General features: G+C 39.0%; 1 protein-coding gene across 1 annotated transcript in view; it reads right to left on the bottom strand.

Moving 5' to 3' along the window:
- RFX8 (regulatory factor X8) overlaps positions 1-7,702 on the bottom strand; it is a 104,747-nt gene extending 97,045 nt beyond the window's left edge. Inside the window, exon 1 of the mRNA XM_020987845.2 lies at positions 7,494-7,702. Within this exon, the coding sequence (XP_020843504.1) occupies positions 7,494-7,609 (116 nt within the window). The 5' untranslated portion in view covers positions 7,610-7,702. The remainder of the gene's footprint in view (positions 1-7,493) is intronic.
- Between the last annotated feature and the right edge of the window lie 5,705 nt (positions 7,703-13,407).

Below are 13,407 nucleotides of genomic sequence, written 5' to 3'. Positions count from 1 at the left end.
TAGTCAGGGTTATAATTATGTAAAACATGGTCATGGCTCCAGCCCAATGGAAATATGCGGTGTGTATTAGAGTCTTTCAAAATATACATATGTACACGTAGTAAAGATTTTAAAACCCTTCAAAAATTAGTATGTGGGAGGGAGGAAGTAATACTAAAGAGAGGCACAACTAATTTATCACTTTGCCAGGTTTAACAAACACCATTTTGATATGCCCCTAATAAAAATTAAATCATAAAATTGACAACTGAATCTATTAGTGGATATTAGCCACAATAGTAAATGCAATTATCAAATACCTACTAGTAGAGATATATGCCAAATAGATTATATACTGTTCCAAGATCCATTTCTCTTGTTCTGCCTGACTCACACTCCTGGATAGTTTGTACTATGGCCCAGTGGGGCCCAGGACTCTTCTTCTACAACTAAGCATTTGAAGTTGCCCTCCCCGCAGTTCCTCAGCCCATGCTGTAATAAGATGCATTAGAATGTGATTGCACTATTTACATTGCAGGGAAAAAACTACTTGACTAATACCTGAACACTGGCTAGTATCTTGGGGGGGGGGGAGTAGCAAATTCATGAACCACTGTTCTGTTTGCATTTCTATTGGAAATGATAATTACTTGTTAATCTTAGAAAGACCTCATGCCTTGAATTCAGCTCTAGAAAACTCTTATCCTAAGGCATGAGCAGTGAAATGCAACATGAGAATTCAAATACACTTGTGAAAATTGAAATACATTTTCATTTTTTCATGTATACTACTAGTTTAATCAAAGCAAACATCTTAATGAAAATGTGTCAACGATTAGCCTTAGCAACAGAAATGTAAACAGGATTCTCATTAATTTGTTGATTGTTCTTCTTTCCTATGAACTTCAGCTAGCATTGAGTCTCTCTCTACGATATATTTTGTTGTTCTTCATTTTCAAATATATCATAATATTAACAAAGATGATCACATTTTGGGTGTTCGGGGATGGATGAAAAGCCTATTTTATGAAAAATAACAGTTTCTGTATCAGCTATGAATGACTCAGCTACTCTCAGCAATACAATGATCCAAGACAACTTTGAAGGACTTATGATGAAAAATGCTTTCCATCCCCACAGAAAGAACTAGTGGTGTCTGAATACAGATCGAAGCATACTTTATTTGCTTTCTTTATTCTTCTTGAGATTTTTTTTTTTGGTCTATGATTTCTTTCACAGCATGACTGTTATGGAAATGTATTGCCTGACTACACATGTATGACCTATATCGAATTGCTTGCCTTCTCAATAAGGGGTGGGGGCATGAGGGGAAGAATGGAAAGGGAAGAAGGGAGAAAATTTGAAATTCAAAATTTTAAAAGTGAATGTTAAAAATTGTTTTTACATGTAACTGGGAAAAAATACTAAACCAGAAAAAAATAATAGACATTTAATAGGATTGTCTTACAAGGTGCAGGTGATCTTGGCATATTTGGTGACTCCATCTTTTCAATATATTTATTCTGAAATAGTCATCGTCTTCCCAACTGCTGCCTTCCAGATGGCAAACTTTTGGATACTGGTGACTATGTCTGTGTCTGTGTCTGTGTTGGTGTCCATTCAGTAACTCCCATGTTTACAATAGTGCCTTTGCTATATTAGGTACTTGAGAAGTGTTGCTTAATGAATGAGCTTATCTGTCCTTGATATTTGCAATGGCTATATATGTATCCATTCAGTAAATTCCACAACACTTATAATAGGGTCTTGGCTCTATTAGGTATTTAATGGGCTCCTTGAATGAAAGGGGCAGCTAGGTGGCTAAGTGGATAGAGTACTGGGCTTGGAACCAGAAAGCTCATCTTTGTGAGTTTAAATCTGGCCTCAGACATTTACTAGCTGTGTGACCCTAGGCAAGTCACTTAACCCTGTTTGCCTCAATTTCCTCACCCTATAAAATGAGCTAGAGAAGGAAACGGCAAACCACTCCAGTATCTTTGCCAAGAAAACCCTAAATGGGGTCACAAAGAATCCAACATGACTGAAATGACTCAATGACAAATTGAATGAAAGAGTCTGCCCTTGATATTTCTCAACAGTCCCCAGGTAAGGTCACAATGTCTTTCATCTACCAGGTGTTCAATAATTGTTTGTCCAACAAATATATTACTGGCAGGAAATTGTGCTTATCTATCCCCAGTTAATTTTTCTTCAGCTTCTTTTGTTCTCTCATCCCATTTTGTCTCTTCTATTGAACAGCATCTTGGGTTTATGGTGATTATTCTTTTTCCATACATGCCCAGCCATCAATGGTCATATTGACTTTTGTCTTATCACTGGATTTGTATGATTCTGGAGGAGAAGGTGAGGCTGATGGCTTTGAGCAGCTCGGTCTCACTTAAATCCAAGTCATGAGCAAGTTAAGACATCCCCTCATGATGTCATTGATTCTCTTCAAAGGACAAACAACAATAGCATGTCCCACCCACTGGAGTGAAGGAGTAGCATGAATTACTCCAGTGCTAGAAGCCTGGCCTATTTAGTTGTAGATGAATTGTCTTGGCAGCGAGTATTAAATATGGCTCCACTGTGCTAGTGCTTAAGCAGCATCATGGGGAGTACTTGGGCAAGAATGCTAAGATGTGAAAAATCAATCAATCTAACAGGACTGGAAAGCTCCAGGACTTCCTGCAGATGTCAGCATTTACAGGAGTTTGACACTGAACTCTCCAGAGCCATCTGGAGAGGAAACCTGCTGTAGTGGGAAGACCATTGGACTTGGGTCAGATAATTCTGGGATGAAGAGACCTTAGCACCTGGCCATTTTTTTTTCTTATCTGTAAAACTGAACTAGTAATTGCATTATTTACCTCACAGGGCTCTTGTGAGGATCAAATAAAACCACACATATAAAATGTCTTTTTTCCTCCTCATCTGGATATGTGATTTTATAGGTGGAGATCTAGGGAACTTCTACATGAGGAAACTCCCTTTACCGATGCAAATTGGTAACTATTCTGCAATCCAGTCTTCCAAAATTATCAGGAGTCATCGAGAAGTTAAATGTTTTACCCATGGTCACCTAATCTATGTGACAGACTTTGAATCCAAATGTTCCTGAATCTAAAGCTGACTCTGTCTATATGTTGTGCCGCGCTATCACGTGTTATAAAATAACTGTTGGCTATTATTATTAGGCTATTTTATGATATGTTGGCTCTGTTGCTAATAATCGTTAGCATTAATATATACCACTTTGCAAAACACTTTACATGTATTAACTCATTTGATTTCCATCACAACCTGTTGAGATAGCTGCTTTTATGGGGCAGCTGGGTAGTGTAGTGAATAGAGCACCTAGGTAGCGTAGTGAATAGAGCACCGGCCCTGAAGTCAGGAAAACCTGAGTTCAAATCCAGCCTCAGACATATAACACTTACTAGCTGTGTGACTCTGGGCAAGTCACTTAACCCCATTGCCTAACCCCCCCAAAAAAAAACCACAGATAGCTGCTTTGATTTTCCCTATTTTACAAATTTTACAAAAATCCCTATTTCACAAATGAAACTTGCTCTTAGAATTAGCAAGTGTCTGAGGCCAGATACAAACTCAGTTCTTCCTCATGCCAAGTCCAGGGTTCTAATCCCTACAACATCAAGCTGCTTCAAGAGCTTAGAATGTATCGGGTTAATCATTCAATGCCATGCATAGTTGCACAAATTAAATATTTTTCAAGTTCCACCACCAGACAATGCTGTTATCAGTAAGATGTCATTGCTGAGGCTGAGATGCATTCGTGAGCTCTTCATCTTTTTTTTTTTTGGTAGGTGAGACATGTGTTGATGTTTGTTAACTATTGTCTGGCACGTGCTCCCCAAGTCAGATGAGACCACTGGCAGTTCATACCTCCCTAATCCCAGGACATCTGAATGATTCTTCTACACATTGCCTCCACATGCAGTGAAATCCCCCATTGTGCTCAGTTGGTGCCAGACATTGGCCCTGTTATAATGAGACTGTCCAGATCTCTGAAGAATCTGTATTACTCCTTGTCATAATTCAATATAGAAGGGGGTATGTGGGCTGATAACAGTGGCCTAAAGTCATCAGATGTTCATTAATATCTCTAAGCCAATTTGTGAGTCTTGAGACAAGTGACTGTCTAATTAACAAACTAACCCCTGCTATTATAATTCCAAATACAGAAGAGTTCTCCTAATCAGCCCATCACTGCTCTTCATTCCTTCCTGCAGAAGTCTGGTTTTATTGAGACTTTGTGTCTGGATAGTTTACAATGCAAATAATGCCATTCTTTCTAGATGCTTGCTCTTGTCATCGGTAGTGTCCTCCATGACACAGCAGCTTTAGTCCCTTAGCATTAGGTAAATTGGTAGTAGTTTCATAGCCCCTGGATTAAATGCACAATGTAAGCAAACACACTCTATTATCAAAGACTGAAAGCATGAAGACTAGACATCTATTATAAAACCATTTTCTCCCATTTGGGCAAATAACGTAACACTGAGGAGGAGGGCAGGTGCTGAAACTGTTAGAAGGTGTAAGATCTTTCACATTAATATTCCATCACCTCTGATCATGCTACAAGTCTCCCCCAAGGCAGAGTTTGTCATCATTGTTGTTCAGTCATTTCAGTAATGTCCAATTCTTTGTGACCCCATTTGGGGTTTTCTTGGCAAAGATACTGGAATAGTTTGCCATATCCTTCTCCACTGTCATCATTATGCACTGTTCGTTCATTTGTGAAGAGACTTGTCGGTTCCTGCCAGGAACCCTCTTTCTACTAATAAAGAGCATCTATTTGTTTTCGACTGAAAGTTGCCCTAGGGCTACTGAGGGACTAAATGAATTGTTTAGGGTCACAAAACACATGTGGCAAAAGCCAGATTTGAGCCCAAAGATCTTCTATGCACTACACTATGTTGACCTGCATCTGAATTCTGCTAGCTAAATTTACTTCCTCTAAAGCAGTTTCTTGCAGGTAGCAGCCGAACTGGATATTTCTAATTCAGATACCACATGTGACAGATGTGGAACCTGAACTCAGGTCTTCCTAACTTTAGGGCTTGCTCTCTATCTGCTAGGGCAACACTCTCTCATTAAGTTATTCATTGTTGTGCAAACATGTGCACTGGGCACCCACATGACATGACTGTAATAATCCAAAAACAGGCTATATTTTCCCCAAATCTGACTTGTATAGAACCTGAGTCATATGACCATGTTCTGAGTGCCATAAGTTCTGAAAAGCTTACCTCCAGTTGACTCCAATATACAAAACTCTGATTTTTACTACAATGAATTGTCAACTGGTATTTTATTATTAAAGAAAGTCTCATGAAAGACAAATGGAAGGTTCACTCACTTGGAAGTGTAATTTTTATATAAATCAACCAATGATTCATATAGCTGTCTCCCCCCCCCAACCCCCATCAATGCAGCTTATATTTGGTGTTAAGATCAATGTGATACCCCCTAGAGCATTAACTTTTTCAAGCCCTCAGAGCATGACTACTCTGAAAGAGTTCTTCGTAAATGGTGCTTTTGCGACTAGAAAAGAATTAACAACACAGCTTTCATAGGTTATAGTCCTAAGAAATAGCTGACCACAAACTGTGCTCATAATTTTTAGGTTAGGACAGTGTTTCCCAAACTAATTTGCTCCAGGGGTGTTTTGGGACAGTAAATAGATGGAGAACCCATAAATGTTGCTTACAGGGGCTTGGGAGGGTAGGGAATTTTCCCATGGACAATGGAAGGGTCATTATCATAGTGTCACAGTACTATAGGTCCAGATTTGGAAGGGCCTTTAGAAGCCATCTAGTCCAACGTGCCCATTTTAAAAAAGTGAAATCCAAAGGCAAGTAGCTTACCCAAGTTTACAATGCAATTAAGAGTGGAAGAAAGGATCTGAACCTAGAAGGTCTTCTGATTCCAATCTCTGCTCCTTCCATTGTAGGAGGGAATCAGAGAAATTATCACAAAATATATTTTCATAATACATAGTTTCATATTGTAAAGGGAAAAATAGCATTAGTTTCAATATGTTCTCATGGATCCGCTATTCACACAATGCTCCACAGAATCATTTGGGAAATGCTGGGTTAGTGAGTGCACAGTGCCTGGCACATAGTAGGTCCTTAACAAATGTTTATTGATTGATTACAGGAGTGCTGTGTGATACTATACTGTACTGTTTCTTTTTCTGATGAAATTTCATCAAAAGGGGGCAGCATTGTGTTACAGTAGAGAGAGATCCTAGTCTTGTCATTTACAGGACCACTGCCGAGTCATTAAACTTCCTCAAGACACAGTTGACTCACTGCTAAAGGAGGGATGATAGTATTCAAACTTTGAACTTCACTGGTTTGTTATTGAGGAAAGTGCTCTGTAAACCTTGAGGGGTTATATAAATGTAATTGTTATTTTTTTTCTCTTTTTATCTCAGATAGGATGAAATTTTCTTTTTTTAAACTTGACTGGCAGTAAAAGACCTTTCAGTCATCCCCAAATTAGTCTCTAGCACATGTACAGAAGACATGTCTTTCATTTTTTCTTCACAAAATGAGCTTAAAAATCTGTGACAGGTCAGTTTTTCTCAAACGAATATGTCTTACAACTATTTTTTAAAAATCTATTAAACCCTATATTCACACAAGAAATACACACTAAAGTTTGGGGGCTGGTTTCAATTATTTTTCTATTTATATAAGAGCTATACAGCTCAGAATTGTGGATTAGTCTCACTGAAACTTTTTTCTTTTTTTAGAGCTTTTTCTGCCTCCTATTAAATTTCAAAAGGCAGAAATGAATTTCCAAAACAATTTGTTATATACCATTAAATCTAAAAAAACCTGTTATGCTGAAGTTAGAAAATACCCATTTTAAGACGTCATACTTCAAGGCCACATTGCTTTCCCATATTGCAACCTGAACCCAGATGTATGTGCAAAAATAAGTGATTCTCCTCTCCCCAATTCCACCCCACACTGTGTGGTTTGAGATTACTTTCCCTGGGAGATCCTACCTTTGGGGAAACACTATATTTTTATATAGGATGTGCCAAAAGTCTTAGTGCAGACTTAGTTATTGTAGCTCGATATATTGTTTGATTTTTATTGTTGATGAATGGACCCTAGGTTTTTGCATTCTCTCTTGTTCATACCAAGCTATTCTACAAAGGACTGGGGAAGCTGTGAGGAGTGTGTGGGAATCTTTTCCTCTTTCCCTTCCCAAATCACTCTTAAAATACATACATAATATTGCAATAAACATTATATAACATATATGATAACGTATATATTATTGTATTATAATATATAATAGAAAACTATATAATATAATAAACTAGGCAGTTTCGAGGGTCACCACTTATTCACAACACCCTTGAGAACAGAAGTATAACTAGGATTCTGCTGGACCCAGAACTGCGACTTAGAGCAAGTCTGAGCTTGGCACAGCTGTGGCCACTGCTGGGCAGCTGCGCTCCCGCTCACCACTGGATGATGCTGCTATGCAGGCTCCTGTTGCTGCTACTGCTGCAGCTGGCGCTGCCGCTACCACCGCTGCCACCACTGCCGCCGGAGGGAATTCCCCGTGTACCCTCCGCCATGCCAGGCGGGTCCCGGGGCGAAGGGAGGAAAGGAGAGAATGGGGCAGGAGTGGCAGCGCTTCTGCCCTCACCAAGGCTGAACTGGGCTGGAGCTGCCGGCCCCACGGTTGTTTACTTTAGAGTGGAGCGCGTGGGGGGTGGGGTTGGGGGCAGAACGTTGTCTCGAGGTGCCCCCAGGTCCCATCCACCCGGTCAGTGGGCAGCCCACCTCCCTCTCCTCTCCCTGCAGTATTTCTCTCGGGGTACTCGTCACAGATTCCCAGAAAGTGCTGGAAGACTTGATATAAACGTTAGTCAGTCTCCATTCAACAATTCAACTCAATTTGCACTTTCAGAAAAAGAAATCACATTTACATACTAATAGGAGATTGCATTCTTTTAACCTAAGTGATATGGGGAGCAGATACAGATAAGGAGAACAGAGCTATGTGTGGAGTAGAATTAAGATATTTTGAGACCTTAAATTAGGTATGTTAAGTATAAACACACACACACACACAAATAAATGTTTAAAGAAAAAATAGAATAAAAAGCAAAAGCTTTTGCTTTTAAAAGAAAATCAACTCAACAAACACTGGGGGGAAAAAAACAGGCAGAAAATGAAAGTCTCTGCTCTCAAAGAGCTTCAGAACACAAGAAAGAAAAATTCTCCTCTCTTGAAAACTCTGAAACCATCCATCAGTTACAGGGGGGCAGGAAAAGGTGATTCATGGAAGCCAATATGACCTACTCTGTGCTTCCCACTGTCAGACAATCAACAAAAGTTTATTAAGCTTTACTATGTGCCATGTACTATACTAAGCTAGGACGCTGCCACACTTGTACCTTTCAAATGTACCTCGCCTTAATCATTGAATGATTTTTGCCTCAGACAAACTGAGACCTGGGAAAGACCTTAGCTTAAAAGGCCAAGGTCTTTTTGCATGGGGGCCATCTCTAGTCCTGATGTATGTCTTGCTGTTGGACCTACATGGTTCTGGAGAAAAGAGCAAGTGAGGCTGGTGGCCTTGCACAGCCCTGCCTTAAATCCAATTCACTGGCAAGTCAAGACATCACCTTCCTGATGTCATTGGCCCTCTTCAAGAATGAAGGACAAATGCAACCAAGATTAGGAGGGAAGCAGAAAACTGGGAAAGAATTTTTACAACTAGTGTCTCTGATAAAGGCCTCATTTCTAAAATATTTAGAGAATTGAGACAAATTTATAAGAATACAAGTCATTCCCTGATTGATAAATGGTCAAAGGATATGAACACACAGTTTTCAGATGAAGAAATTAAAGCTATTTATAGTCATATAAAAAAATGCTCTAAATCACTATTGATTAGAGAGAAGCAAATCATAACAACCCTGAGGTACCAATTCTGACCTATCAGATTGGCTAACATGACAAAACAACATGATAGATGTTGGAGAAGACGTGGGGAAATTGGAACACATGCATTGTTGGTGGAGTTGTGAACTGATCCAACCATTCTGGAGAGCAATTTGGAGCTATGCCCCTAGGGACATAAAAATGTACATACCTTTTGACCCAGCAATACCACTTCTAGGTTTGTATCCCAAAGAGATCATACAAATGGGAAAGGGACCCACATGTACAAAAATATTCATAGCAGCTCTTTTTGTGGTGGCCAAGAATTGGAAATTGAGAGGATGCCCATCAATTGCGGAATGGCTAAACAAGTTGTAGTACATGAATATAATGGAATACTATAAGAAATGATGAGCAGGCAGACTTTGGAAAAACCTGATGCTGAGTGAAATGAGCAGAACCAGGAGAACATTGTACAGAGTAACAGTCATATTGTGTGATGACTAACTTTGATAGACTTATCTCTTCTCAGTAATGCAAGTGTCTAAGACAACTCCAAAAGACTCGTGATGGAAAATGCTGTCCACATCCAGAAAAAGAACTATGGAGTCTGAATGCAGATCAAAGCATATTATTTGCTCTTTCTCTCTCTTTTTTTTTTGTTTCTTCTTTCTCATGGTTTCTCCCATTGGTTCTAACTCTTCTTTACAACATGACTAATGTGAAAATAGGTTTAATATGAATGTATATGTTGAGCCTATATCAATTTACATTCTGTCTTGGAGTATGGGGAGAGGAGAGATGGGGAGAAAATTTGGAACTAAAAATCTTATAGAAATGAATGTTGAAAACTAAAGATAAAAAAATTATTTAAAAAAAAAGAACGAATATCAAACAAAAGCAACCTTTCAAATGCTATTTAGAGCAGAATGTGGGCTTCTCTGTCATTCGTGCTCCTTCTCATAGTGCCCTTCTTTCTGTATATTTATTTTGTATGTGTTCCGTATGTACTTACATACTGATAGAAGCAATATGGCATAATGCCTGTCAAGGTGACCTCAAAATCTAAGATCTGGATTCAATTTTCACCTATGATTTTGTGACTCTGGACAAGGCACTAAGCCTCACAAACCTCTAAAGTTTAGAGTCTATGAATTTTCTGAGACCATAAGCTACAAGCAAGATGTTCATCTGCATTGGTAACAGTTTCCTTATCTAAGATTTCCTCTACCAGCTGTTTTCAAGCTTTTTAGTCTTTGGACTCCTTTATACTGTCGAAAACTATTGACCCTCCAAAGAGCTTTTATATGTGTGTGTGTGTGTGTGTGTGTGTGTCTATAGGAAGTTAGGTGACACAGTGGATAGAGTACTGGGCCTAGAGTTAAAATTTGGCCTCATACACTTATTAGCTCTGTGACACTGGGTAAGTCACTTAACCCTGTTTGCCTCAGTTTCCTCATCTATAAAATCAGCTGGAGAAGGAAATGGCTAATCACTCCAGTATTTTCTCCAAGGAAACCTCAAATTAGGTCACAAAGTGTCAGACACAACTGAACAACAACAAAATTTATATGTATATATTTACTGTTTTAGAAATTAAAATATTTCAGTATTATGATAAAAACAGTTTGAACATTGAAAAGGTCAGACTCGATGAAAGGGTCTTGGGAACTCTCAGGGGTTACTGGACCATACTTTGTAAACCATTGCCCTATACCAATGAAATCACTGGTCCAGTTTCCATCGCTATAACATTTATGTACACACATGATTTCTTCCCTCAATAGAATATATGTGCATTAAGAGTAAGGACTATTTCATTTTGTCTATACCTCCAGAGCCATACACAGTGTCTTGTACATAGTAGAGTTTAATAAATGCTTGATGATTCATTCATTTTGTATTTGTTTAGGTTGGGCCTTTTACTTTTTAGAGTTATTTTCATATCTCTATCTGATGTTATCTATCGAACAAAGGTTTTTTAAGCATCTCTGTTTTGCTTCCGACACATTCTCCTAATGTGTCCTGGGCAAGTCACTTAACCTCTAAGTGCCTCCAAACCTCTACGAACTCCTCACATCTATTAAATCACAGGTCTAAAACTTCCCTCCTCCTCAAATGTTTAAGGTATCATGCTAGACAGCAAGTAGGGAGAAGAATTCAAAAATAATAAAGCTGATTCCTGCCCTCAAGAAACTTACAATCTAGTAGAAGTGAGACTTACACAAATAGTTGTAATACAAGAGGATGTAAGTAATAATAATAACTAGGATTTGTATGATGTTTCGAGAGATCTTAAAAAATAGTGGTGGCCTTATACTCTGGAAGACCAGGGTTCAAGTCCTGCCTTTGAAATATATTATTAACTGTATAGCCATGGACAAGTCTTTCAACCTCTTGGTGCTTCAGGCAACTTTAAGAACGTAAGTTACAAAAAAGTTGCCATGTCTATAGAGGGAATTTATAGAGAGATGGTGATCAAGGTGCTGTTGGAAGCTTGACTTGCCTGGGGCATGCTACCTCCTGTCATTTCATTGTCATATAATAAGTTCATAAGAAAGCTTTATAAAGGGCACTGTAGTTAAAAAGGAGGCAAAAAGCTTCTAATTGGGGGAAATAAGGAAAGCTTCATGAAAGATGGGGCATTTCAGCAGGACCTTGGAAGAGCAACAAGCTCTCAAGAAAGAGATGGTTGGGAAGGAAGGGGATGTGGAGAATTACCGAGAATTCCAGGCATTGAGACCCATATGAAGAAAAGTAGAAAATAAAAAAAATAGAAAGACAGGAGAAGTCAGTTTGTCCAGAACACAGAGAATATGAAAAGGAGTAGTATGAAAGTTACAAAGATAAGTGGAAGTCATATTATCTAGGGCTTTGAATGCCAAGCTAAGGTGTTTGGACTTTTTGTTTGTTTGTTTTGGTTTTTTAGGCAATTAGGGTTAAGTGACTTGCCCATGGTCACACAGCTATTAAGTTTCAAGTGTTTGGTCTGAGGCTGGATTTGAACTCAGGTCCTCCTGACTTCAGGGCTGGTGCTCTATCTACTGTGCTACCTAGCTGCCTCTTAAGCCTTCATACCAGTGGTGATAGGCTAGGTGGCTAGGCAATGGGGTTAAGTGACTTGCCCAGGGTAACACAACTAGTAAGTGTTATGTGTCTGAGGCCAGATTTGAACTCAGGTCCTTCTGAATCCAGGGACAGTGCTCTATCTACTGCCTCACCTTGCTGCCCCCTGACTTGTTTTAATATATGATGGGAATCACTGAAAGTTTTTCATTAATGAAGTAGCATGAGCAGAGCTACAGATGAGGAAGATAAATCTGGCAGCAGTGTGTAGGATAGATTGAGATGGCGAAGGAACTCAGGAGATTATCAGAATCATCAAAAAGAGATTATTAGGGTGGAAGACAAGGAAGGGATTGATTCAAGAGCTGTCATGGTCATTAAAACTTAGTAAAATTAGAACTCTGAAAGTCCCTCCCCCACCCTGACCTCCAGAAGGAGAAGCAAGGTTGAAGACTGGTTCTAAAGTTTAAGGCCTGGAAGATAGAAATGATGGAGATGCTGCTGGGAGAATGGTGGTGTCATGTACAAAAATAGGCAGTTCTAGAAGAGCAATTTTGGGGGAAAGATAATGCGTCAAGTTTTGGATATGCTAAGCCCACCAATCAATAATCAACATGTGTTATTTATTAAGCACCTATTATGTATCAGGCATTGTGATAAATACTAAGCATACAAAGACATGGAATAATCTCTTCTCTCAAGGATCTTCCATTCTAATTGAGCACACAACAAATATATATGTATTTATAATAAATATAAAGAGAATAAATACAAATAAATAAAAGAGAGTAGGGAGGGAGGACACTAGCAGTTGGGGTGGGTGTGCAATCCATAAAGCCTTCATGGAGAAGCTGGTGCTAGAATTGTGCCTTGAAGGAACAGAGAGATTCTATGGGATAGATGAAAGAAGGGTGTGCACTTCAGGCATGGAAGATGACCAGAGCAAAGGCATGCAGATGGAATTGAGGAACATAGAGAAGGTAAGTTTGGCTAGATCACAGACCCTATCTGTTTGTTTGTTTGTTTCATTTAATTTTTTAACATTCTTTTTTTAAATTTGAGCTCCAAATTTCTTTCTTCCCTCTAGTTGCTCCCCTACTCATTGAGAAGGCAAAGCAGTATGATATCCATTATACATGTGAAGTCATGTAATACATCCATCAGTTCTATAAAGTACTTATGTCTAGTTTACAAAAGGGGGAAAGTGAAGCTCCTTCACCATGGGAGCACATGTTACTAGGGTGGCCTAGAGCATCCTACTACAGAGCATTTGCTAGACCCAGGAATCTGAAGCATCTATAAAGTGCCAAGGCCTCTACATTAGTCCAAACTGTTGCCCAAGCCAAGAGCAAGCCTACAGTCAGAGTTCTTGGTGATAAGACATCAATAGAAGTAGCAACACCAACTTCCCACAGAC

Source organism: Phascolarctos cinereus, unplaced genomic scaffold (assembly GCF_003287225.1).
Source record: "Phascolarctos cinereus isolate Bilbo 61053 unplaced genomic scaffold, phaCin_HiC Scaffold_7;HRSCAF=346, whole genome shotgun sequence".
Classification (NCBI taxonomy): Eukaryota; Metazoa; Chordata; class Mammalia; order Diprotodontia; family Phascolarctidae; genus Phascolarctos; species Phascolarctos cinereus.
This window is presented reverse-complemented; position numbering and strand designations above follow the sequence as displayed.